At 59.7% G+C, this 25,293-nt stretch overlaps 1 protein-coding gene across 12 annotated transcripts in view; it reads left to right on the top strand.

Annotated features, from left to right (window-relative positions):
- Positions 1-25,293, top strand: part of TCF3 (transcription factor 3) — a 35,898-nt gene that overhangs the window by 8,074 nt on the left and 2,531 nt on the right. For 2 of the 12 annotated variants that reach the window (XM_061190754.1, XM_061190755.1), the window contains exons 4-18: positions 10,806-10,879; positions 11,041-11,119; positions 13,852-13,919; positions 15,198-15,327; positions 16,022-16,071; positions 17,285-17,387; positions 17,470-17,639; positions 17,724-17,856; positions 18,266-18,324; positions 18,426-18,504; positions 19,298-19,371; positions 19,728-19,889; positions 19,965-20,067; positions 22,602-22,731; positions 22,930-23,165. In XM_061190754.1, coding sequence (XP_061046737.1) covers positions 10,806-10,879; positions 11,041-11,119; positions 13,852-13,919; positions 15,198-15,327; positions 16,022-16,071; positions 17,285-17,387; positions 17,470-17,639; positions 17,724-17,856; positions 18,266-18,324; positions 18,426-18,504; positions 19,298-19,371; positions 19,728-19,889; positions 19,965-20,067; positions 22,602-22,731; positions 22,930-23,165 — 1,650 coding nt within the window. Of the gene's footprint in view, positions 1-10,805; positions 10,880-11,040; positions 11,120-13,851; positions 13,920-15,197; positions 15,328-16,021; positions 16,072-17,284; positions 17,388-17,469; positions 17,640-17,723; positions 17,857-18,265; positions 18,325-18,425; positions 18,505-19,297; positions 19,372-19,727; positions 19,890-19,964; positions 20,068-22,601; positions 22,732-22,929; positions 23,166-25,007; positions 25,235-25,293 lie in introns of those variants that run through there. The other 10 variants (XM_061190760.1, XM_061190759.1, XM_061190763.1 and 7 more) reach the window with 10 other exon arrangements.

Below are 25,293 nucleotides of genomic sequence, written 5' to 3'. Positions count from 1 at the left end.
TCTCTCTCCTTAGAATTCCTTTGAGTCAACTTGCTTCTTTTAGATTCACTTCGAAAGGGCACTTCATGTTAGAAGAGGAGCAGCCCAAGCCAGCGGGGACGGGTCTCTGAGGAGGGGTCTCCGAAGGTCTCGGGAAGAGGAGCTGAGCGTGTGGGGTGTGTGGGCTGCTTGTGCCGTCTCTGTTTAAAGACTCTTGTCAGGGAGGCGCCGAGGCCAGAGACTTTCTCCTCGTCATCTAGAGCAGAAGACTGCAGAACGGGGATAATTTTTCCACTCCCTCCCTTTTGGGAAGCCCCAAGGCACAGATCTCTCAGTGGCAGCACGGCCTCTGCCACAACCTACAGGGTCCGAGGCCCCACGAGATATGGGGAAACGCCTGCTGACACCGGAGGAGACGTCTTCCCTGTTTTCCTGTCTCGCAGCTTTCCTGGTCTGTGTGACTCTAAAGGTAACGTGCCCTTGGGTACAAACCTAACAGGTAGGCAAGGTGGCATCTACCCTGGCTCAGCACAGGTGTGCGGTTACGGCCTCAGAGTAAGTTCCCGGCTAGAACTGCCAGCCGTGGACGTGCGTCCACGGTAAGAATGTCCCTCTGGCATCCCAGTCCTGGCTCTTTCCAACCTCCTCCAAATGCGCCGTTTCAATGGGCATTTACACGTTAATCATGGGCGATTATCTTTCCAAAAGCAGATTGGCCAGATGAGTTATTTTTTGATGAATTTCCGATCACTACCCTCTTTTTTTCTTGGATTTAGTGAACTTTTTATTTTGAAATCATGATATATTCACAGGAAGTTGCAAAGAAATGTGCGGAAAATGTGCGGGGCGGTCCCGCACACCCCTCCCCAGCCTCCCCAGCTGTCAGTCCTGCACGTCCCTCACGTGACACCAAATCAGGAGGCTGACCTTGGTACGATCTACAAGAGTTTATTTGGATATTGTAGTTTATTCACAAGCTCTGCGTGTACACGTTTGTGTGCGTGTAGTTCTGCTTGGTTTTATCCCGTGTGTAGTGCCATGAAGCCACCACCATGGTCTGTTCAGAACTGTTCTATCGCCCCATGACCTCCCACCTGCTGCCACTCACCACCCACCACACCTCACCCTGGTGACCCCTGATTTACTCTTTTCCATCTTCCCAACTTTGTTGTGTCAAGAATGTTACATACATGGAACCATACAGCATGGAACCTTCTGAGATTGGCTTTTTCTACTGAGCACTGTTCCTTGGAAATCCCTCCAAGTTGTTGGCTGGATCAACAGCTTGTTCCTTTTTATTGCTGCCTGGTGAACTTTTTAACAACAGCAACAGTAACGCTTATCAATGACAACTTATGTCGACATTTGTTGAGTGCTGTATGCCAGGTACTGAGCCTGGATTGTTTATTCTGAGTCCTCAGTCCTCACAGGTTGGTGAAATAAGTGCGATTGTCATCACCATTTTACTTACGATGAAGCTGAAATTCAGAATTTATTAACCATCCCAGCTAGCCACCCAGTGTTGTCTCCCTGTAGTGTCTTGTACTCCTACACTATGCTGCACTTATTGATTTGTAAGAGCTTTTCATAGAGGAAGGATGTTAGTCTTTTGTGATTTTCAGCGTTTTCCCTAAGTTTTCATTTATAACCGTTGTTGATGATGGAGACTTTTAATTTGCCTCAGTGCTTTACAGGTTTCAGTTTTATGTTGTCAAGTCTTCTATGTTGTTCTAGCTTTGGTGCCATTTCTGCAAATCCTTGAGAATTAGATGACACAGTCCATTCTGCATTGCAGATGTGACAGTCATGAATGTGCCTGTTCCTCATTCCATCAAGTTGAAGAATATACGGGAAAAGATGCTGGAGGGCAGAAAAGCATGCCTTTGCAGTTCTTGGCAGAGCAAAGAAGTGAAAAATAAGTGGGAGGTAGAGAACCTCAACAGTGAAGTGATCAAGGTTGAGCTTATGCAGCAGTTTCTGGCCAAGGGAACACATCCAGCTCACCCGTGGGACTGCTCAGAACACACACCCCTGGGCCCTGGACCCAGAGACACTGATAAAAAGCCTGGGATGGGGCCTGTAAGAGCTTCCAGGCAATTCTGAGGGGCACCTCCAGTTAGAAGCATTTAACCTTTAAAGGCCATGCCTTGTAAAAGAGATCATACCATTCTTACAAAAACTGATCACGTACTGTGCACAAAAAAAACCTGTAACATAAAAAAAGTGACCAAAGTATAAACCGTATTCTTTGAGAACAATGCGGTAAAACTGGAAATGAAAGACCAAAAAACGTAGAAATAAGTAAAAAGCTTAATGACTTGGAAATAACAAAATTCCTTTTTGTTTATTTCTTGGGTTAAAGAGGAAATTAAAACAGGCTAGACAGAAATCAGCAATAATCTAAACACACTGAAACTACAAGGTGCAGCTAAAGCTGTTTTTAGGGAAGAATCATAGCCTTTGACGGTCTTCAGATACAATGAAAAGAAAAGGAGTAAGCATTTAATTTAGGAAGTTCTAGGACAACGGAATAAACTCAAGAAAACCTTTCTTGGTGGTTCGAAATGCCTTAAAGCATTTCCTAAATTGCCATTTACCCATGAATTTTTGTCTCATCTTTTTACCTTCCTGTTGCTACTTTAGTACTACCTGGTGTCAGTTACTGTAGCTTTTTAGAATTATTACTAAATTTTTCTTTTTTTCTTTTTCTTTTATTTATTTGGCTGCACGGGGTCTTAGTTGCAGCGTGTGGGATCTTCATTGCCACGTGTGGGATCTTTAGTTGTGGCATGTGGGATCTTCAGTTGTGGCATGTGGGGTCTTTAGTTGCAGCATGCAGAAGCTTTAGTTGTGGCATGTGGGATATAGTTCCTTCACCAGGGATCAAACCCGGGCCCCCTGAATTGGGAGTGTGGAGTCTTAGCCACTGGACCACCAGTGAACTCCCCTAGTTACTGTAGCTTTGTGGTGTTTTTATAGTCTTCAATTGTTGTTTTTCAGGTTCCCCCCCCCCCTCCCATATTCAGACATGCTGATTCTTTTTCATGATCTTTAGAATACCTGTTATGTCTCCTCCCACATCCCTCTGAAACAAACAAACCTACCTGTTGGGATTTTGATGTTATGTTAAATTCATAGGTACATTTCGGGAGAACTGTTTGTGTTTATAGTACTGCATTTTCATGTTGTAAGAACTTGGTGTCTTCTTCCTTTACTTAAGTTTTGACTCTTAATATTAAGTTTTTAAGATAAACTTTGAAAATGAAAGCATAAGGCACTTAGCCATTTTATAATTTTCTTTCTTTCTTAATTTGCTCACATACTTTTGCAGTGAGAGTTGTTTCTAGGTGTTTTAGGATTTTCCATGCTGTGGTTTGGGGATCTTTTTTTACCATATTTTCTACCTGGTTCCCTCCTGACATCCCCTAATTATTTGCATTCTTCCCTTGGCTTGGTTTTCCAGGTAAATCATCCTCAGGCCTCTTCCATCCTGGTGTGGAGGCCATGTGCCTTTTCACATCAGCAAGTGTTTCTAGAACCACGTTGGGTGTGTGCTGTTTGGCTTCTTGTCAGCAGGACCGGGCCTGATCCTGGCTGTCGATTCAAGATAGATCTCTCTGACTGTCTGTGTTTATCATGTTCAGGGCGTTTCCTTCTGGTCCTATATGACCATCCACGCAAGTGATTGGCATCACTGTGGTGTGTTGGGTGTCTCAGGACAGCCCCTGGTTTTCTCCTTCCCCACGTCCTGACGCTGTCCATTAATGGTTTTTCTCACCCCGATGCTCCCTGAATTTTGGGTTTGGTCCATATCCTTGTTTAGCTGCCAGACCAGATCTGCCAGCATCCGTTTTGCATTTTGCCTGTGTTCCCATGTCGTGTGGCACTGAGGCTCCTTGTGGCTCCCTGCCATGTTTCTGCACCAGTTTCTCTGGAACAGTCTCCAGCAAGTGGGGCCCCCCATTCTCTGGGCACTGGGGAGCAGACCCACCACCCTGTTTGCATGCGACACTTTCCCCAACTGCTTTATTTCTGCTGCAGCGATTGGCCTGTTGTGATTTTGTCCACTCCTCTTGTCAATTCTAGCATTTTGTTAGGGGGGAAGAAAAATCATCCGTTTCAGGCACATTTAAAAATGGTTCACGTTGCATTCTTTAATAACATATGAATCCATGTCTCAGTCCTGAATCTATTTATTCTTTCTTTTTGTTCCCTTGTCCTGGACCCAGCTGTCTCGTGTCTGTATTATTGACTTTTTTCCCAAGGAATCTGCTTCATTGACGAATCGATGTTTATCAATTAACTACTTTTCTCTTCACTACTTCTATTTAATTTAATTAATTTATCCATTTTTTTGCCGTGCCGTGTGGCTTGTGGTATCCTAGTTCTCTGACCAGGGATCGAACCCGGGCCCTGGCAGTGAAAGCGTGGAGTCCTAACCACTGGACCGCCAGGGAATTCCCCACTACTTCTGTTTTAATTCCTCCCGTTTTTTTAGTTTTTTTTTTCTTTTTTTCTCTTTTGACTTCTGAATCAAAGGCCCGTTTGTTTATCTCTGGTCTCTCGCTCAGTAATCATGTTGAGGGTTATAAATTTTCCTCCGAGGACCACTTTGGCCATATCCCGTTGGTTTCAATAATGCGTATTTTCGTTATTTTTTTTTTTTATAGATTCTTGGTAATAATTTTTAAAGCACGTTTCTCTTTGAATCAGGTTCTTCAGAGATTTCCAGTTTCCAGGTTGGCCGTGGAGTGTTTATTCCTCGATTGGCTAATTTCTAGGTCACCGATGCAAAAGTCACCGTGGCTTGGGCTGTGCTGCTGTTGGGGAGATGCAGGGCGTTCCTACTCTCCTGAAACGGGGGCCGCGTTTGTTCTTATTCCTGAGGGCTTGAGGGATAATTTGACACGGAGCTGTGAGGTCTTCGTCTCCTGCCCATCACGTTTAGACTTCTTATTTGTTCAGTGTCAGGGACCCAGGACGGTGGGATGTTCTCTGTGGGTCCAGCCCACTGTTGACGAAAACCCACCCTCTATTCCAAGTGAGAGCTTGCGCCTTGAATTCAGACTTTCCTGTGAATGTGACGGCCCCTCCTTTTCACTTGCATTGCTTGGTATATCTATGTGCATCGGATTGTCTTCCTGAGTCACTCGTTCCAGAACTGTTTTCTGTAGGTGCTGTGTTCTCAGCTTTCAAAAAAATTGAGTCTGCATCTGTCTTATACTTTCCATGCTCTTATTTTAGGTTTTCCCGTCTTTATACTTTTTCCTTGCGGTCGTGTCTGGTGTCTTTTCTTGGGTTGGGTGTGGAAGGCTGTGCTGCTGGTGGTTCTAATGGTTTTAGGGAATGTGCTGAAGCCTCCCGTGTCTGGCTCCTTCCGTCTCAGAAGTGAAGTCACATCTTGTTGTCCTGCAGGAAAGGGTTCTTCCCCAACCCTTCTGTTTGGTATAAATACGTTGCTACTCTTCAGAAATGTTGTTTCTCTTTGTTCGCAATGTTTGTATCTGGCTGAGAAACACGTGTCCTTATTGTGTTCATTCTGCCACTTAGGAGGCTTCAGCCTCGTCATCTGGGAAGCGAGGTTGATGGCGGCCATTTAAGGGTTCAGTGGGATAAACCACAGGAAGTGCCTGGAGCAGCGTGGCACCTGCGGGCTCTGGTGCCCGTTCTTGGGATGGCGTCGAAATTCCACTTAGTTTAACTTAACGCGTGGCCCAGATGTGCTCAGCCTCCCTGCACCATCCCGTCCTCCAGACTCGCGGGGTCTGTGCTGGGACTCCCCTCCCTGGGGGATGTTCTCCAGGGAGGGGTGCGGCTCTGGATGTGCACCTGGCGCCTGCCTCTTGTGAGGGGCAGTGGGTTGGGGGTTGAATTCCCGGGGCCTCGCCTTCCTTCCCTCAGCTCCAGCCCCGTGGGTTGTGTCATTGTGCGCGCGCAGCCTCCAGGGAGTGCGTGCGTGTTTTTCCGGGTTTTTCTCTAACTCCAGGTTTGGGTGTTTCTCCTGTTCCTCCCGGGATGCCGGCTCTGGTGTCTGGGCTCGTGTTAAGCCCTCGTGTCCGTGGTCTCAGAATCCCCCCTTCCCCGGTGTTTGGGGGCGTCTCCAGAACCCACCCTTCTGTTTGATCACCTCTTCTGCATTGTCACTTCTGCCTCTCCGCCTCTGACGCTGCTTTTAAAATCTCTTGTGAATTGGCAGCAAAAACTTCTTAGTTTTTCCTGCTTTCGCTCTTCCTCTTTCCCTGAAGCCTTACCTTCCTTCTATTCCACGGCACCCACAAGCTCTGCAGTTTCCTTGAGGGCGCGTGGTGGTGGTCTTAGATATGCTTCCCTTTCCTGGGATAAATCCTAAATCTGTGAATGTCCATCTTCTGTGTTCCGCGTTTGTTTCGCCCTGGGCCTGTTTCTTGCAGGGAGGTCCCAGCTGGGATTCTGAGCTCATACTTGGCTGAGCGGTGGGGTGGGCGAGATCCTCCCATCCTCGCCGTTGGGTAGAGGGGTCCCCCTTGAGACTGAAGCAGGATGGGGTCTTTCTGCTGTTGCTTTGGTCACGAACCTGAAATTCACAAGAGGGAGGGGGCAGGGCAGGTTCTGCAGCTGGGGGACCCCGTTCCTCTGAATTACCATGCATCTGTGGGCCCCCCACCTGAGGGCCAGCTCCGCCCATTGGGGAAGCCTCTGGGGTTGGGGGGTTGCTGCTCCGGGGGTTCAGGAGAGGTTGGGTTGGAGCCAAGCCCTGGTTTGGGGGACCATCTGCTCTTGGAAATGGTGGGCTGTGCCCTCCACTCACTTCCTCTCCAGCCTCAGATCCACTTGCTTGGGCGCAGCTCCAGGTCCCCTGTCTCCCCACCCCCACTTTCAGGGGCAGGAACGGCAAGGGCTGTGGGCTGTGAGCCGCTCCGGCACTTTCCTCCAGCCGCTTGGAACCTGCTCCCTCTGGCGGGAGCTCCCTGGCGCCCTGGAATTCCTACCAACTTTTGAAACTCTGAAGGCCAGAAACAAGTGTAGCTGCTTGTGAACACGGAGGGGCAAATGAAAAAGGGGGCGCATATAAGCGATGAGAGGGTCTGGGTTTAGGGCATATCGTGCATCTCCCCACAGCGGTCCTTCAAGTCTGAAGTGATGTAAGAGTTCAGAAGTTGCCCCAAACATCACAGGAAGAGAGGCGAGGACCCCACTGGCCCGTGCAGGGAGGCCCCGGCCCACTTGAGGAAGGACTTTCTCCTGACTCACACCTGTGTTGGTCTTGCCCCTCATGAGACCCCAGGTGCTGCTGAACAGGCCACCATCCCATTTCTCGGGGATTTTAATTCTACGGGGAAAAAGCCAGAGGGGGAGCTGACAGCCTTGGGGAGCTGATAGCGGCAAGAAGGAAACACTTAGGTGAGGACCGGCAGACGGCTGCCCTTAGGTGCTGTTAATTTTTTCTCAGATGTGATCATGGTGCATGGTGGTTATTTTTATTGTTGCTATTTTAGTCTTGGGGGGCTGCACGTCCAGCACAGCAGCCGCTTAGCCGCACAGGGTCATCTAATCGTGCGTTAATTAACATCTCGTCGAGTGGGGAGCTTTTTCCGCCAGTCCCGTAGTAGCTGCATGTGACCGCAGGAGGATGGCACCGCCAGAGGACATTGTGATTGGTTAGATGGTTATCGGAGCAGTGAAGAAGCCAAAAACATGTTTGTCGAGGTTGTTTGGGGGCCAGCCCTGTTCAGGCAACGCTGGGGACAGGGGGCCAGCAAGGCGACCTCCCTGACGGGGGATGAAGGATTAGCAGGTGTGGGGACCACTGGGGCGGAGCTTGGGTTGGGGTTGGGGATCTGCTCACTTGTTGGGGGGCAGGGAGGAGTGAGCTGGGGGCGAAGGGCGGTCAGGGAGGGGTCTGGTCTTTACCCTGAGAGCAGTGGGGAGCCATGGGAGACGCTAGAGGGAGGGAGAAGAGGCAGGTTTTGCTTCCGGAAGCTCCATCAGGCTGCTTGGGGTGGAGTGTGGGCAGGGAACCTGGGGTGGGGGGGACACTGCTGTACGGATGGGGCTTGACCCAGGGGACACAGGGCTGAGCCAGGCTCTGATCCGAGGCCACGGGGGTGGGGGGCAGTGGAGTGAGGGAAGGGGAGAGGACGGCTCCCGGGATTTAGCCCGGGCACCCGGGTGAGGGGGTGCTGACAGAGCTGGGGCTGCAGGACGAAGCCCCTGATGACCATGGCTATGCGACAGGTTTGTGGTGGCGACAGTGCAGGGCCATGCCTAGGCCCTGTGACCACGTCTTCCCCCCACTCCAGGTACCGAAGTCTGCTAGTCTGGCTACTTTATACGGAGGGACTGGCTCTTGGAATCGTCTCTGTGCCTGGGTCAGCAGACCTTCCTTGTAAAGGGCCAGACAGTTTCTATTGCAACTGATCTCTGCATTGTAACCAACACCGCTGTATACAGGGAACAAACGTCCATGGCCATGCGCCAATAAAACTTTACTGACAAAAGCAGACAAGGGCCAGACTTGGTCCAGTCACAGTTGGCACACCTGCCCTGGAGGAGTCAGCCGGGACGGAGGCCACTCAGAGGGACCCACCCCCCCATGTCATCCAGCCAAGGGGGTGTCCGGCTGGGGCCCGGGCTGGGCGGGTCCAGCTGTGCCACACTGGTCATCCTGGCGGTGGCAGCCCTCACGGTGGGCGGTTCTGTCACCCGGGCTGACTCGGATCAGATCTGAAACTCCGAGGGGCGGGCGGTGCCCCTGGGCACACCCAGCCCTCTGCTCCGTCCATCTCCCACCTCTTCCTGGGGGCAGGGCCGGGTCTGAGCAGAGAGGTGACCTTTCCGGGGGCTGCCCTGCCACCACTTCACCTCTGGCACTTTAAAAAGAAAAAATTATACTGCGACAGCAACGTCTTATTCTGTTAGTACATTTTAATTAGAATGTGAACAAGAGATGTTATGAATATTCATGATTGGGTTATTAAAATGCATAATTAACCAGTGGGGGGTTAATAACTATTAATGGCAGCGGTGGGGGAGGGCCCATCCCTCTTTCTGTCGTCTCGTCTCCAGCAGTGGGGAGGCTGGGGCTGGGTGAGGGGGGTTTTACCAGAAAGGGCAGAGCAGGGCCTGGTTGCCTCTGCCCGAAGCTTGTGGGGCCCAAGTTGGAGGGGTCTCTGGGTGTCGGCCCCAGGAGCGCCCGTCACCCTGCCAGCCCTCGGGGGGTGGGAAGGCCTGGCTTTGGCCTTGGACCTGGCCTCCTGCTCTTGCTCAAGGGTCCTGGCGACTCTGGGGCCTGTGGTGGATGCCCATGGGGGTGGGGGACCCAGAGGGGGACGAGCTCGTGGGCGGGCACCGGAGAGCGAGGGGATGACAAGTAAGTGGCTGTGGAGGGAAACTGGGGCTCGGGTGCTGGCCCTTCGCCCAGGGTCACACCCCTTCACCAGCTGCTCTCGTCCCCAGAGCCCAAGTGGGGACTCAGGACCTTGGGGTGCAGACACCCCAAACCTGGCGGCAAATGTTAGATGGATTTGTGGAGACCATGGGAGCTCCGTCTGACTCCCTACCCGCCAAGGCAGCCCCCAGCTCCCCATGGTAATCACATTGGAAATTTTTGATTAGAAAACAGAATCTAACCAAGGTATATGAATATTTATCAGACTGGGAGATTAATATGCATAGTTATGCAAATCAGACAGCAATTAAACACCAACTCTCCAGGGGAATGATTAACTCAAAGGCACCAAAAGAGAAGGATGCAATTTGAAAGAAGTTTCTGGTACAGATGCGCAGAGGAGGGCGGGGTGAAGGATTCCAGCCGGGTGTTCGGGATGTCCACCACGTGGGGTCGGGGGTGGGGTGGGGCACGTCCTCTGGCACAGATGGCAGGGCTGGGCATGGCCTCTCCTGCCCAGCCTGGCCTGGGCAGCTTTGACTCAGACTCGTACGTGGACACCCCCAGCCCTGCAAAGTAGGGCTTGTTTGTGACCCCATCTGCAGAGGAGGGAAACTGAGGCACAGGTGGGAGGGGCCCGGGGGCTGCTCCCGTTCTGCTTGTCCAGGCCCTGAGCCCCGTGGCCCCCGATGGATGGTGTTGGAGCCCACCCGGCCCGGGAAGGGTGCAGGCCCCTGTGCCTGCCCGCTGGGAAGATCTGGGTCCTGGGCTGGGCCCCTGGGCGAGTGTTCAGGGAGATAAGGGCCCTGCCCTGCCCACCCTCCATCCAAGGTCCTTGTCCCCACGTGGCTAACCCTGCCACACCTGGGCCTCCAGCCCCGCCTATCTTACGGGATTGGATTCCTCCTTCCCTGCCCGCCAGCCTGTGCCTGGCGGGTAGTCGGCAGCTGCCCCTGTTATTTCAACAAAGGGACGGCCCCGCCTCTCGAATTGGCAGAGATGGGAAGGGGGAGGCTCCCACTCTCGAGATGAGATGAGAGATCATCCCTCATCCCCATTCCCTGACGCCTTCATGAGCCTGGGCCAGAGGGGGGGACTTGGGCCTGGGGAGGGAAGCCCAGAGTGGGAGTGAGGGCTCCGTCCAGGGTGGGCTGGGGGCTGGACGGGTGGGTAGAAGTTTGCTAGCAGCAATGGCAAATTTGCCAGCAGCTGGTGGAATTGTTTCTTGGCCCGTGGACCTGGAGGTCTGCTTAGTGCCTGTGTGTCCGGGGTGCTTGCCGCTGGCAGTGGTGTCACCATGGGCATGCTAGGGTGGGTGCATCTGGACGGGCTCCAGCACCAGGCTGGGTCGGGAGGGGCCTGGCAAGCTTCCCAGGTTGAGTGAGGGCTCCCCGAGGCAGTGCGGCTGGTGTGGAGCGGCCGGGGGCCGGGCCCCTAACCCTGCCTTCCTGCCCTGCAGGTCTCGAGGACCGGCCCAGTTCGGGCTCGTGGGGCGCCGGCGAGCAGAACAGTTCCTCCTTCGACCCCAGCCGGGTGAGGAGCCCGTGGAGGCCTGAGACCCTGGGGTGGGTGTGGGTGGGCGCGAGGAGAACCCCGGCCTGACCTGCAGGGGCTTTGGGCTCTGTGGCGCGCGGTCGCATCCTGACCCGGAGGCGTCCCCGAGCCCCCCTCATCCCTGCCCGTCCCCCCCACAGACCTACGGTGATGGCGCCCACTTCAGTGAGTCCCACGGCACCCTCGCTTCGTCCACATTCCTGGGACCTGGGCTCGGAGGTGAGTGTCCACGTGGTCCCCGCCCCCACCCCCATGCCCGCTCGGTCCTCGAGCATTGGGGCTTCCGGGACAGCCACCCAGAGCAGAGGACACAGGTGGGGACCAGCCAGGTGCCTGCCGGGAAGTGGACTACGGAGTCCCGACAACCTGGGGAGGCCGAGTCTGAGGCCGGACGCCTCGCCTGCTCTCCCCAGAGCACCAGCATCCTGACCGTGAGAATCAGGATCGGGACCTGGACGAGGGTCCCCTCTCTAGCCCCAGTTTCCCAACCTGCAGGGATGGGGGTTCTCACAGAGCCTTCTGAGTAGCCAGTGGTAAGGACTCATCTGGCTCCCCAGGCCCGAAGGCCCACCCCCATCTCGCAGATGAGCAGACTGAGCCTCAGCGAGAAGGGACCCGGCCTCCGGGGCCCTTAGGGCCTGGTTGGGTGTCCGAGTGCTGGCCCTGCTGAGCCTGGGCCCTCCCTGTTCTGAGGGAGTGTTGGGGTGACTGCAAAGCTGGCATCTCTGGGGGTTGAAAGGGGCTGGGGGGGTGGGTCAGCTCCCGCCTCGGGGCCTGGGCTGCGCACTCCCGGTGCTCCTGAGACACGAGGTCCTTGCACATGGCAGCCAGGTGAGGTAGGCTCCTTCGGTGCCGTCCCCAGCGGTTCCCAGGCCGAGGTGCATGGCGGCGGGGTTGGTGGCTGCTGGGGGAGGTGGGTGAACTCTGGTTGCCGGGCCCAACCAACCAGTGGGGCAGCCAAGGCCGGAGGGCCTGGGGTCCAGCCCTTGTGGGCTGGTGCATGGAAGGAGCCGGACGGGCGAGCGTGGCCTGGACGCAGTCCCGGGCAGGGAGGGGGAGCACAGCGTCCGGCACCCACTGTGTCTGGCGGGAGTCTGTGTGCATCTCCAAGACTGGGAGGTGAGGGCTGGCCGGGTGGCCCGGGGTGGCCTCTGCACCTGCCGCGACACCGGTTCCCCTCTGCTGTTCCTTCCTCCGGCTTCCTCCTGGCACGGGCAGTTCCCACAGCCAGGCCTGGTCAGCGGGGCCCAGAGCCCAGCTGTGTCACACACCCACCACACGCCCCAGTGGCCGAGGAGCTCAGAGAGTGCAGCAGGGAGCCCAGGCCAGGCCGAGAGAGACAGTGGGGAGGTGGGCGCAGTTTCGGCCTCCCTGGACCCTGGTCTTCTTGCCCGTGGACCGGGGCTGGCGATAGCCATGGTGGGGCAGCGGGCGGTGAGTGCCAGGCCCAGGGGGCGAGGGTCACTCTGTTCCCGTGCGGCCCCCAACCTGGTCCAGCTCCTCGATGACACCTGGTGGTTCTGCTCTTGGTGTCTGTCCTCCTCCCGCCTCTCATACCCTGATGCCCGGGCCCGGTGCATGGCTTGGGCACCTGCTGTATACCCACAGGGCTCGTGGTTCTCACAGGTCCCCTCGCAGAACCTCTGCTTTCTCTCCTCGCCTCCCTCAGCCTTCCTTTCAGGATGCCCCTGCTTGGTGCCTGCTGTACGCAGGGTCAAACCACAGCAGCCCCACCCTGCAGTGGGGAGCCCAGAGCCCTGGCTGGGCCGGCCAGCTTTGCTTCCCACGGCCACCCTGGGAAGGGAGGGAGTGCACCCTCTGGACTGGGGGCGAGTCCCCTCTGGCCTCCAGGCTGTGGTTTGTTCATCCCTAAATGGGCCCCATGTCGCCTGCCCTGAGCTTGGGCTGGTGGGCGTGGCCTGTGGGGCATCTGGTGTGTTGGTAGGAGCGTGGCCCTTCTCCCTGCCCCCTGAACAGCGTTTGCTCCAAGAATCCACTTGAAATTGTCCTTTTAAAATCAAGGAGTGAGGGAATTCCCTGGTGGTCCAGTGGTTAGGGCTCGGCACTTTCACGGCCAAGGGCACAGGTTTGATCCCTGGTTGAGGAACTGAGGTCCCACAAGCTGCGCAGCATGGCCAAAAAATAAGTAAAAATATTCAAAAAATAAATGGATAAAGGGGAGAATTCCCCCCCACACACACCCAGTTTGAGAATAAACCAAATTAGTCAGTCAAGCATTCTGATTCCTTGCTCACAGTAAGGCTGGTTAAGGTCCACCCTCAGTCAGGATAGGTGCCCAGCTGAAGCCAGAAACAAGCTGAAATTGTTCAGGTACTGATGGATCCAGGGACCTGCTTCAGGCGAGGCTCGATCCAGGTGTTTGTGTAGCTGCAGGAGTCTGTTCACACCAGCTGCTCTCTCGGGCAGGCTGTCCCCCCACAGCTCGGTCTTGCCCACCCACACAGAGGAAGGGCTCCTTCGCACCGAGTGGCTTGAATCAGCGTCCCCAGGGATGTCACATGCTTGTTCGTGAGCTGACCCTGTCCAGGAGCTGGGGAAGGAGCCCAGGGCCTGGGTGCTGAACCTTGCAAGATACCAGGGACCTCGACCTGTCCCCTGGGAACCCAGCACCCTGGGGAGTTGACACCTCATGACCTTGAACAGAGGAAACCGGAGCTCGAGAAGGGCGGGGGTGGGGAGCCGAGTCAGTGCTGTCCCGCTTTGGGGATGGGGCACGTGGGGGCCCTGGCGGGTTTGCAGAATCCTCTGCGGGTCATCCGGGGATAGCGTCTGGCTGGAACCCCACTTGTTCCTCGGCCCCTCGCCACTTGATGGGGAGACCAGTGTCCCACCACGGTTTTCAGTGTTGTGCACTTGTGGAGCGCCTGCTGTATGCGGGCATGTGTCGGCTTCTGGGTCAGCTCTGGGTGATCCTCCTTCCTCTTCCCCAGGCAAGGGCGGCGAGCGGGGCGCATACACCCCCTTTGGGAGAGACGCGGGGGTCGGCAGCCTGACTCAGGTGAGGCTGCGTCTGCAGGGTGGGCGGGGGAGGGCGGGGGTCCTGGCGGCCCTTGGAGCCTGGAGAGCCCCTGTCTCCAGACTAGGGGGCAGCGCAGGTGGTTAGGGACTGGGGGGTACCCAGTGGGGGCCACAGTCACCGCTTGACTTCTCACCCCACCTTGTATTCCCTAGTTTTAATTTGAAACAAATTCGTCCCAATTGCCTCTTGATCTGTGAAGGCTCGGCCAAGTGCTGGTCACTCTCCAGCAGTCGCTGAAACAGGCCCAGGCCCTGGGCCAGGCCGGGTGGGTTGTCGATGGGGAAAGGGGAGGCTGGGGTCCAGCCTGTGGGGCCCTGTGCACAGCTGAAGGGGTTCCAGGAGACACCTGCCCGCCCGCCTGCCCCCAAGTGGCAGACAGGGAAACCGAGGCCAGCCCGGCAGCCGAGGCCTGACCCTCGCTCCGTGCCCCCGGCCTTGTGGTCCAGCCTCGGCACAGTCCCCGGCCTGGGCGAGATTGTCACCCGTGGCCACCCCACTGGGATGATGACGGGCCAGTTGCCTGGCACAGTGGTCCCTTGTGGCCTCCTGTCCTGGTCCCCGCTTGGGTCTCTCTCCCGCCCCACGCCCGAGGGCTTTACTCCCTGCCCCTGCCTGCAGTCCTGCAACCTCAGGGTGCAGCTAGGCCCTGCTGCAGGCAGCGCCGTCTGTGTGCACACTGGGCCTCAGCCAGGTCACAGCCACTGAGTGCCCACGGGGCCCCAGGTTGTCGGCCAGGGGCAGAACTTGCATGGCCTCATCTGTCCCCATGACGCCCCTGAGCCGTGGAACGTCTGACATGACCATTTCACAGACAGGAAAGCCGAGGCTGCAGCACTGCGCCTCAAACCCCAGTCACCGTTGCTCTCCTGGGAAGAGAGTCTATTTCAAACTCATGTCTGCAAGATTAAACCGTTTACCTTAAAAAAAAAAAAGGGGGGGGAGGATATGTACAAAGTAAAACAGATTCCTTTGACACCTGAAGCATAGTTGTGCCCGTTTAGCACCCAGACAGAGACACATCTTCAGGCTTGACGGTGTTTCTCTCCCCGTCTTTTTCCTTCATGAAAATGACAGTCGGTAGTGTCTTAGATCAGAGAAACGCCACCAGTGTCAGCAGGGAGGGACCTATGCCCCAGGTCACTGTCACCCCAGGACCCTGCCATTGGCCTGGGCCTTCACTCTTGCCTTTGTTGTTTTAAACCGGAATGGCCTGGGGGCTGGGCAGGGGACCGGCTGCTAACCCTCCCCCTCCCTCAGGCCAGCTTCCTGCCCAGCGAGCTGGCCCTCAGCAGCCCGGGGCCGCTGTCCCCCTCGGGCGTCAAAGGCGGGCCCCACTATTACTCCTACTCTGGTCACCCTCGGCGGAGAGCGGCGGATGGCGGCCTGGGTGAGTGGGGCGGTGGCGGGGCGGCTGGGACGGCGGTCCCCGTGGGTCCTGGCGGTCGCGTCCTGTGAGGTGGGGCAGCGCTGAGTTGGCGCGGCGAGGGTCCCACAGCCCTTGGTCGCTTCCCCGGCCATACACACTCTGCGCCCCGTGCGGTTCTGTTGAAGGACGCCTCGTTTAGCGAGGTTGCTTTGATTCAGTCACGCTGAAGTCACCCACCCAGAAGTACACAGGTGCCAACGCGGGCCCACAGCGAGGGGGACCGGGACCCCGGCTTCCCATCCGGGCTGCACTGGAGCCGGAAGGCCGGCGGCACCTGGCAACCATGGAGGCGCCCAAGCCAGGGTTGGGGCTTAGCAGTTTCGGCGAGGGGGGAGCTTGCAGGTCTGGGACTCGGCGACCGGGCGGCTGCCAGGAGCTGGGGCTCAAGGAGCAGGCACCGGCTCCCATGTCCATGGACCCTGCGACCCGGCTCCCGGCACACACCCGCCCCCCTGAGTTTGCCACATGGGCCCGAGGCTGGTTTAAGTCATTCTCTTAGTAGGGAAGCTTGGGGGTCTCTTCTCCGAGCTGCAGGGTGGGGCTGTCTCCCATCCCCTAGTGACAGGAGTGTCCAAGCGGGAAGGGCCCCCTGCACCCCTCCCGGTGGTGAGGGCGGGAGCCTGGCCGGGGGTGCTCACTCCTCTTGTCCCAACAGACACACAGCCCAAGAAAGTCCGGAAGGTGCCGCCGGGTCTCCCATCCTCGGTGAGTTGTGGGACAAACGGGCTCCACAGGCCGAGCGCCTCTCGTGACCCCCTCCCGAGGGTGGGCCGGCCCTGCGTGGGGTCTGACGAAAGCCCCATGGGCTCAGCTGGACTTCTTCCCTGAGGCCCCAGCCCTGAGGTAGTCGGAAAGTCCTTCCTTGGGTCTAGCTGGGTCCCTCCTGCATTAAGAGAAGGTGGTTTCCTCTGGCCGAGGCGCCTCAGAAAGGGCGTGAACGGGGTCCTGGAAGCGGGAGCAGGCAGGCGTCCTGGCGGCCAGTTAGAGGGTTTCCCGCCCCGTCCGCCCTGCTTGGAGCTGCCCTCTGTCCTCGCCCCGATGCCTGGCGGCTGGCGGGCTGCCGGGCCCCGCAGATGGTGCTGAGCCACCAGTGGCTCCCAGCACCGTGCTCCCGAGACTTAATCATGTTGGGGGAAAAGGCAGTTTGCTGGACTCCCCGGCTCGGCCACCACCCTCTCTGCTTGCCTTCTCTGCTGAGCCCCGGAGGCTGACCCGGCCCGTACCAGGCCGCAGGCCCAGAGGCTGTTTTAAGGCTCAGCTCGTGATGTCACATCTTGGAACATCAGAGCTGAGAGGCCCCTGAGCCCACTTTGTCCTACCATCTCTCGGCACTTGCACCCCGCTTTCTGCTCCAGTGCTGGGGCAGACGTGGTCATTTGACCCCAGCACTTTCCTGCAGTGCCCAGCCGATCAGGGTCGGCGCTGATCCTTGAAAGCCTTTGCTGTCTCACTGCTCTGGGGCAGCTGGGGCAGAATATTCACCCGGGGCCCTGCCTCTGAGGCCCCCAGGTCTTGTGTGATCAGGGCTGGGGTTAAGGCAGGTTCCAGTGCTGGGGGCGGCACAGCTGGGCTCTGCTGGATCAATAGGAGTTTACTGGATTAAGGAGGGAAAAGGCAGTCTGGGCTGGGGGTCCAGTCTACAGAGGCCTCAGGCGCAAGGCTGGGACTGTGGGGAGGGCAGGAGGTGGGGGTGAAGAAGGAACAGCAGAGAGGTGATAACACGAGCAGAGCCTCAGATGCGGGGCCGAGGTGCGGCTTTAGAGGGAAGGTTTGGAGAAGCACAGGGAAGTGGGCGGTGGGGTGGACAGCCTTCCAGGTGGAGGGGGAGACCCAGGAGGGGGAGCTGCGGGGCGGGGGCTGGCCGGTCCCCACCCTGCCCGGCCCCTCCTGCCTGACCATGCCCGCTGGCCCAGCACAGGTGTACCCACCCAGCTCAGGTGACGACTACAGCAGGGACACCGCCGCCTACCCACCCACCAAGACCCCCAGCGGCGCCTACCCCGCCTCCTTCTACGTGGCAGGTACTTGGGGGCTCGCCCCGGTTGCCTGGGGCGGGGCCCGGGCTCCCTCTGCCCGCCCACCTCACCATTCCCCTCTCCGCAGACGGCAGCCTGCACCCCTCGGCTGAGCTCTGGAGCCCCCCAGGCCAGGTGGGCTTCGGGCCCATGCTGGGCGGGGGCTCGTCCCCCCTGCCCCTCCCGGCAGGTGGCAGCAGCTCCGTGGGCGGCAGTGGCAGCGGTGGGTTTGGCGGCCTGCACCAGCACGAGCGCATGGTAGGCCCCGCGGGGTGGCCGTGGCGGGGGAGGTGTGTGGGCAGTGCCCCATCTGACCCTTCCTACCCCGTCCCCCGCACACAGGGCTACCAGCTGCATGGAGCAGAGGTGAACGGCGGGCTCCCGGCTGTGTCCACCTTCTCCTCGGCCCCCACGGGCGCCTACAGCAGCGTCTCCAGCCACACGCCCCCCGTCAGCGGGGCCGACAGCCTCCTGGGTACGGCCCCCTCACTCCACACCCCCGGTGGGCTCAGGATCCAGCCCTGGGTATCATCATTAACCGCATCCCCCTCGCCTGGCTCGGGCTCCTCGGGCCCCCTCAGGTGTTTCAGAGTGGCTCCTCGATGAGTAGGTTCCACTGTTCATTTGGGGAAACAGAGGCGCAGCGAGGGGGCTGCTCACCCCGAGCCCTGCAGCCTGCCTGTCCCCAGAGCACTGTGGAGGCACGTGGTGAGGTGTCAGGAGACGCCCGACTGAGACCGGGGCTGCCCAGGGCCAGGCTGCGGCATCCGTGCAGGCAGCTGCGTGCAGAAGGGAGCTCCCCGTCGGCCGGGGCGAGTAAGCCCGGCCCAGGTGCTGGGGCTGCTGCATCCCAGAGGCTGGGCCTCACCTCTCTCCACCCACAGGCTCCCGTGGAACCACAGCTGGCAGCTCTGGGGATGCCCTTGGGAAGGCGCTGGCCTCGGTGAGACTCGGCATATGGTGGGTGGCTGGGTCGGTGACCCAGGAGGCTGACTCCTGACCGGCCACGTGGTGGCCCTTTCTCTCTCCCTGTCCCCGTCACAGATCTACTCCCCAGACCAGTCAAGCAATAACTTCTCATCCAGCCCCTCCACCCCCGTGGGCTCCCCACAGGGCCTGGCAGGTCTGTGCAGCGTGCTGGGGGAGGGGACTGGGTCTGCTGACTGTAGCCCCGGGTGGGCGGGGAGCTGGACAGACCACATGCCTCAGAGCTCACGTTCCCATGGCCGTCGAGGAGGGCTCCCTAGAGGATGGGGGGCTTCCAAGCCAATGCTCCTAGGTCACAGCAGAGGCAAAGGTCAGGCGGCGCGACGCAGCAGGCTATGCATTGTGAGCATGAGGGGCAGATGGGATCCAGCGGGGGCCTGGGATGCCCAAGAGGCAGAGCAGCTGGCCCGAGGCTCCCGCCTGGACTCCAGGACGTGGGCATGTTGGCGTTTATTCACCCCAAAAGCTGTTCGGCACCTACTGTATGCTTCATGTTCGGCTTTGCTAAGGGGGCCGGGTCCCCTGTCCCTAAGAGGGTGCGCCGGGGCTCAGCCAGGGGCCGCGGAGAAGTGAGGGCCACAGGTCTCCGGAGGGCGCACAGGCCTGCACGGTGCCTCTGGGGCTCCGGTGGGGCAGGACTGGGAGGAGCCACCTGCCCCGTAGGTTTTGCAGTTGGAGAAACTGAGGCTCAAAGACGTGACCTGCCCACTGGGTTCACACCCCAGCCTGGCAGAGCTCTCGGGCCAGCTGGGTTGAGATTCAGATGTGGGGCCCTTAGACTGCCCTGTGGGCGTGGGAGCCCCTGTGTGGCCAGTCTGGGCATCACAGCCGCAGACTCCCAGCCCAGCCTTTCTCTCTCCCTGGGTCAGGCTGCACAGACACCGCTTCCCCCCCCCTCCCGCCCACTTACACGCATCTGCCCCTTCCAGGGACGTCGCAGTGGCCTCGAGCAGGAGCCCCCGGTGCCTTATCGCCCAGCTATGATGGGGGTCTCCACGGCCTGGTGAGTGTCCTGGGGGCCGGGGAGGGTGCACCCTCATGGGAGCGTGGGGAGCAGAGGTGCTTGTGAACGCACACGGACACCCATTTGGGGTCGGGGGTGGCTTTGCATGTCTGCCATGGCCACGAAGCCACATCCTGTAAGAGGTCTCAGGTGTTGTGGAAACAGCAGAACGTGCGATAGGACAGGTGCCCTTTGACCGGGTTAAACTTGTCAGCTAATTTGTTGGGAATAGGATCCAAAGCTGGTGGGTGGCCAAAGCTGTGGCCGTGGCCTGTGGCCCGCGACGGGCAGCTAGGCTGTTGGCAGCTGTATGGGGTCCCGGCGGCCCAGGCACCTCACCCCTTTCCACCCCACAGCAGAGCAAGATGGAGGACCACCTGGACGAGGCCATCCACGTTCTCCGCAGCCACGCTGTGGGCACAGCGGGGGACGTGCACGGACTGCTGCCCGGCCACGGGGCGCTGGCCTCGGGCTTTGCTGGCGCTGTCATGCCACTGGGTGGGCGGCACGCTGGCCTGGTGAGTGCTGGGCAAGGGCAGGCTGGGGGGGGCGGCCGGGGCCAGGCCAGCACTGATGACCCCCCTCGTCCACAGGTGGGCGGCAGCCACTCGGAGGACGGCCTCTCCAGCAGCGGCGGCCTCGTGCACAACCACGTGGCCCTCCCCGACCTCTCCCGGCCGCCTGACTCCTACAGCGGTAAGTCCCCGTGACGTCCCCTGCGCAGGGGTGGCTGCACCCCAGGGTGGCTCGTGCCGTGGGCCCGCCAGTGGGCGCCACTCCTCCTTGGAGCCACATTTCTCCTCTGGAAAATGGGGACTGAGAGCCACCCACCAACCTTCCCGGCGGCCTGTGGGCTCAGGACTGTCCACCCCCATCTCCAGTTGAGGAAACTGAGGTCCAGGGGAACTAACTGGGCACCGGTGCGGGGGGCGGGGGGGAATGCCCCCTGCCACATCACCAAAGCCCTACCTGGCCTGGTGCCAGGATCCCACAGGGGTGGGAAGGGCCCTGCTGCTTCTGGGGTGGGTTGCTACCTCTCTGTTCACCCGGTCAATTGGGAGAGTCCCAAAAGGCATATGTTTAGCGTCCATTGTGCGTCTGGCACTTTTCTCGGCACCAGGGAACAAAACAGATCGGGCAGAGAAAGGGGGTGACTTGTGTGGAAACTGGAAGGTGAAGTGAGCGTGTCAGGATGAGTGCTGAGGAGAAAGTTGTGTGTGTGGGGAGGTGTGCGCGTGCAAAGGCCCTGGGGCAGAGCTGTGCCTTGTGTGTTGGAGGAACAGCGAGGAGGCCCGTGTGTCTGGAGCAGAGTGAGCGAGGGGGAGAGAGGGAGGAGGGCAGGGCTGGGAAGGGATGGGGGAGGGGACGGGGCAGGTCGTGCAGGGCCTTGGGAAGGACTTGGGCTTTTACCCCAGGGAGGTGAGGGCCCTGGAGGGCTGTGGGCAGAAGAGGGGCGGGGCCTTGCTCAGGTGCTCATAGATGCCCTCTGGTGGCTGCTGCTGGAAGGACAGACTTGGGTGAGGGGGGGCTTGGGTTGGAAGTGGGAAACAGGGCAGAGGGGACTGCTGGTCCAGGAGGAATGGTGTGGGTGGATGCTGTGGACCGGCCTGCGAGGGGCCGAAGAGGGGCAGTGGTGGGCGATTTCCAGGTGCTTTGAAGGATTTGCAGATGTGGAGGAGGTGGTATGGTTCTGGTCTGTAGGTGAGGTCTCAGGGTCCTTGGCACACGGTGGAGTTGATGGTGGGGAGCCTGGGTAGGTCCCAGGTGGGGCAGGGTCTCAGGCGGGGCCAGGGTCCCGGGCAGATCGGGGGGGGCGGGTGCTGAGGGGCCCGAAGGAGGGTGCAGTATGTCGGATGCTGCGTTGAGGGCCCCGTCAGGGCAAGTGGGGCGGCGTTGGAGTTCTGGGGTGTTAACTGTCCAGGGAAGCAGAGAAATCAGTAGCGAGAGGGGGCGAAGTCACTTGGCACGAGGTTATCCACAGAAGGGAGTAACGGTGGCAGGCTTGCGCATGCCCACTGGGGTTTGGGGCCCTGGGTCTCACAGGGACCTGTCCCAGGGTCGCTGGTGAGACCAAGGACTGGAGAGGATCCAGGACTCCACCCACCCTGCCCCCATCGACCTGGTGAAAAATACGCTGTGCCACATGCTGCGCGCATTTGACAAGGCCCCCTGAACCCACCACACAACCCTCATGCCCGCCTGAGGACCCTGCAGCCCCAGAACCAGCCTGACTCTTGACTCGTGCTTCCTGGGTGTCTAGATTTTGTCACTCCACACCTGGGTGGCGTCTGGGGACATCTTCGGCTGTTACAGGGGCAGGGATGCCGCTCAGCCCCCGTAGGGCCCAGGACACCCTGGCCTGGTGGCAGCAGTGCTGAGGGAGCCCCCAAGCTGGTCTCTTAAGCACTGCCCCAGTCCTGCGGTTCAGCTGTGGGAGAGCCCAGGCCACGTGGCGGTTTCAAGCAGCTGTGTGCCCTCGGCCACAGGTCTCTTTATGTGGCCTGGGGGTTTTGTGAGTCGTCGTCCTACTGGGTGGCTTTCCCACCCGACTGCTCGCTCAGCTGCCATGCAAGGACTAGCCCTGGCCTCACGGGACACTAGGTCCCGCCCCACCCTGGGCCCACGCGTGGGTGCTTTCCCGAACCTTCCGAGCGTGTCTCCTGGTGGCGGCTGTGATTCTGGGTTGGAGGGTTGCTGGGCACACACGTGCCTGACTTTTCCAGATAAGGCGGAAAAAGTGCTTTCCAAAGCGGTCACCCCCACAAGCCATACTCAGACCCGCAGCATTTCTGCATTTCCTGAAGCGATGATGCAGATTGCAGGCTCCCGGGGGCCCTCCCTGCTCCCCTCAGCCTTCTCCATCACGTCTGCACTGACTTGTAGCAGTTCTTTCGGATCGTGGGGACTTGCCCTTTGTTGGCTTGTACGTGACAGCGTCTTCTGTCCAGTGGCGCAGCCGCTTATTTTCTTGGTGATGAGAAGTTCTCAATTTTGATATTTTCAAGTTTATCGATTTATGTTTCTTTTGAGGACAGCTCCTTAGCGTTTTAGGAAAGTTTTCCGCCCCTGAGTGGCCACGACATTTCGGTGCACTTTCTTCTGAAGGCCTTTCGGTCCGCGGGGTCTGGAACGGGTGCCCGCGTGTGGCGTGAGGCCGGTGTCCCGCTCTTGGTGGGCTTCTGGGTGGCTTGCCGTTGCGAACGCAGGCCCCTGACTCCGGCCCGTTGCAGATCTCGGGCGCGGCGCCGCCCCGGGGCCCGGCGACATCAAGCGGGAGGAGCAGGAGGACGAAGAGAACGTGGCGGCCGACACTGCCGAGGACGAGAAGAAGGACCTCAAGGCCCCGCGTGCCCGGACCAGGTGCCGCCCCCCACCAACCCCACAGGCCGGCTGCGCACGCGCACGCACGCCCCCCCCCCCCCCCCCCAGGGCGCACGCACATGCGCACGGGGCCCGTCAGGGCGCCCGCGCACACGCTCGGGGCGCCGGCTCCCGAGGCCGCGGCAGGCCCTTGCCCGGCTCCGCCTCACTGTCTCCCTCTGGCCCCTGGCCCCGTAGCCCGGACGAGGACGAGGACGACCTTCTCCCCCCAGAGCAGAAGGCTGAGCGGGAGAAGGAGCGCCGGGTGGCCAATAACGCGCGGGAGCGGCTGCGGGTCCGAGACATCAATGAGGCTTTTAAGGAGCTGGGGCGCATGTGCCAGCTGCACCTCAACAGTGAGAAGCCCCAGACCAAACTGCTCATCCTGCACCAGGCCGTGTCGGTCATCCTGAACCTGGAGCAGCAGGTGCGAGGTCAGTGGGGGCGCCGCTCCCCTCCCCCACTGCTGCCCTCGCTCTCCCCTTTTCCCTTCCTGGAGCCCACCTCCCGTGCGTGACATCCCCCGCTGTGACCTTTCTTCCTCCCCCTGTGACCTTTTCCCTGCAGTGACATCACCCCTGCAGTGACTTCTCCCTGCTGACTTTCCGCCTCCTATAGCGACCAGCCCCCCTTCAGTGACCGTTTACCGTTTCCCTGCTGTGACTATCCCCCCCCCCCGTGACCATCCTCTGCAGTGACCGTTCCCTCCTCAGTGACCATCTCCCTCCTGACCGTGGGCCCTCTGCCTGGCCAGGCCCCATTGCTTCCTCTAGTGGTTTTTTTTGGCCGCGCTGCGTTGGCAGGCGGGATTCTAGTTACCCAACCAGGGATTGAACCCGCACCCTTTGCAATATAAGAGGGGGAAGTCTTAATCACTGGACCGCCAGGGAAGTCCCATCCCATTGTTCTCTCTGAAGTGAGAGGAACAGACTCTGGACTCCTAGCCCTGTAGCCCTGGGCACTTTGGCACAGAACTGTGTCCTCAGACCCCACCTGCTCAGCCCTTCTTTCTGAGGAAGCCCAGAGCCCGGCTGGCAGGGACTCGTGTCCCCTGGCTCCCAGAGACTGTCACTGTCACTCTCGCTCTCAGCAGACACTTCGTGGGGCGCCTGAGCCCATCGGTCCCCACGTGCAGGTGGGGTTCACCCCTCACCCCCAAGGCTGAGTGAGGGTCAGGGAGGCTGTGTGTCTCCCTCCAGCTGATTCCTTAACGCCCCCCACCCTACCCCCGCTGCCCCGTTAACCCTTTCTCTCCTGCAGCGCTGTCGCTTGGACCGGAGCTAGGGCCCTGGCCTGCTGCCCACTGTCCCCTGAGCTCTGGGGTTTCCGCGTCTCCACGGCGGCGTGGGCGTCACGCCGCGTCCGCCCGCCTCTCTGCTCTCTGCCCCCCGTGCTCCCCCACCCTGGCCGCCCACCTCCTCACTCCCACCGGCTGCCCTCCTTACCTCGCACTTGCGCCCGAGCGCTGAAACGGCAGGGCTGCGACCCGGGCCTTTCATCCCCCACGGCCCCCGTCGGGACTTGAGGGAAGAAAGGGGCCCCGAGGCCTGACTGTCAGTTTGGTCTGCACGCTTGTCCTGAGCTCCGGCCGCCGCCGCCGCCCGCAGGGGTCGCTCAGGCCCGAGGGCAGGGTGGGCGGGCAGGACGGGCTCCCAGGGAAACAGGCAGACGGAGAGGTTGCTCGTGCAGAGCCTCACGCTGCGCCCCTGGGGGGCCTGAACTGGGGTGTGGACCCCGTGGTCAGCTCTCTGAGCCCCTGTTCCAGACTCGTTGGGGGGACTCAATACCGTGCCAGCCGCCCAGCGGTTACAGCACGAGTGCTAGGCCCCAGGGGCCTGCGGGCAGGGCTCAGGGCGGCCACTCCAGGCCCAGCTCTCAGGCAGCCAGGGTCCAACGTGGGGCAGGTGCAGTCCTGTGGTGCCCAGGCATGAGGGGTCTCCAGGCTGTGAGCTGGTTTGCTCCTGTAGACTCAGTGTCCCGAGCTGTGGGAGCCCCAGGCCCAGCTCTCCTTCACCCAGCAAGCAGCTGCTCTGAACGGGGAAGGTCGTCATCTCGGGGTTGGGGAGGGGGCGGGCATGGGGCCTCCCTGCTTCCTGGCCAGTCCTGGGCACGGCGAGCGGGCGGGGGCAAGGGCTGCGCCCAGCTCCCCGCAGACGCGCGGGTGTGGGTCAAGGCCCCGCCTCCTGCCAGGCACACGGCATGCGCACTCGCAGCCAGCGGGTGCCCTCCCCACGACTCCTGCCCGGGACTAACGGGGCCCCGGTGCTGTGACCCAGCAGTACGGAGGACGTGCTGTCCCTGGAGGAGAAAGACCTGAGGGACCGGGAGAGGCGCATGGCCAATAACGCGCGGGAGCGGGTGCGCGTGCGGGACATTAACGAGGCCTTCCGGGAGCTGGGGCGCATGTGCCAGCTGCACCTCAAGTCGGACAAGGCGCAGACCAAGCTGCTCATCCTGCAGCAGGCCGTGCAGGTCATCCTGGGCCTGGAGCAGCAGGTGCGAGGTAGGCGCTCGGGCCGGCCCCGCCCCGCCCTCCTGCCCACGGGGGACCTGAGCCGCCGG

Source organism: Eubalaena glacialis, chromosome 4, assembly GCF_028564815.1.
Source record: "Eubalaena glacialis isolate mEubGla1 chromosome 4, mEubGla1.1.hap2.+ XY, whole genome shotgun sequence".
NCBI classification, from domain to species: Eukaryota; Metazoa; Chordata; class Mammalia; order Artiodactyla; family Balaenidae; genus Eubalaena; species Eubalaena glacialis.
This window is presented reverse-complemented; position numbering and strand designations above follow the sequence as displayed.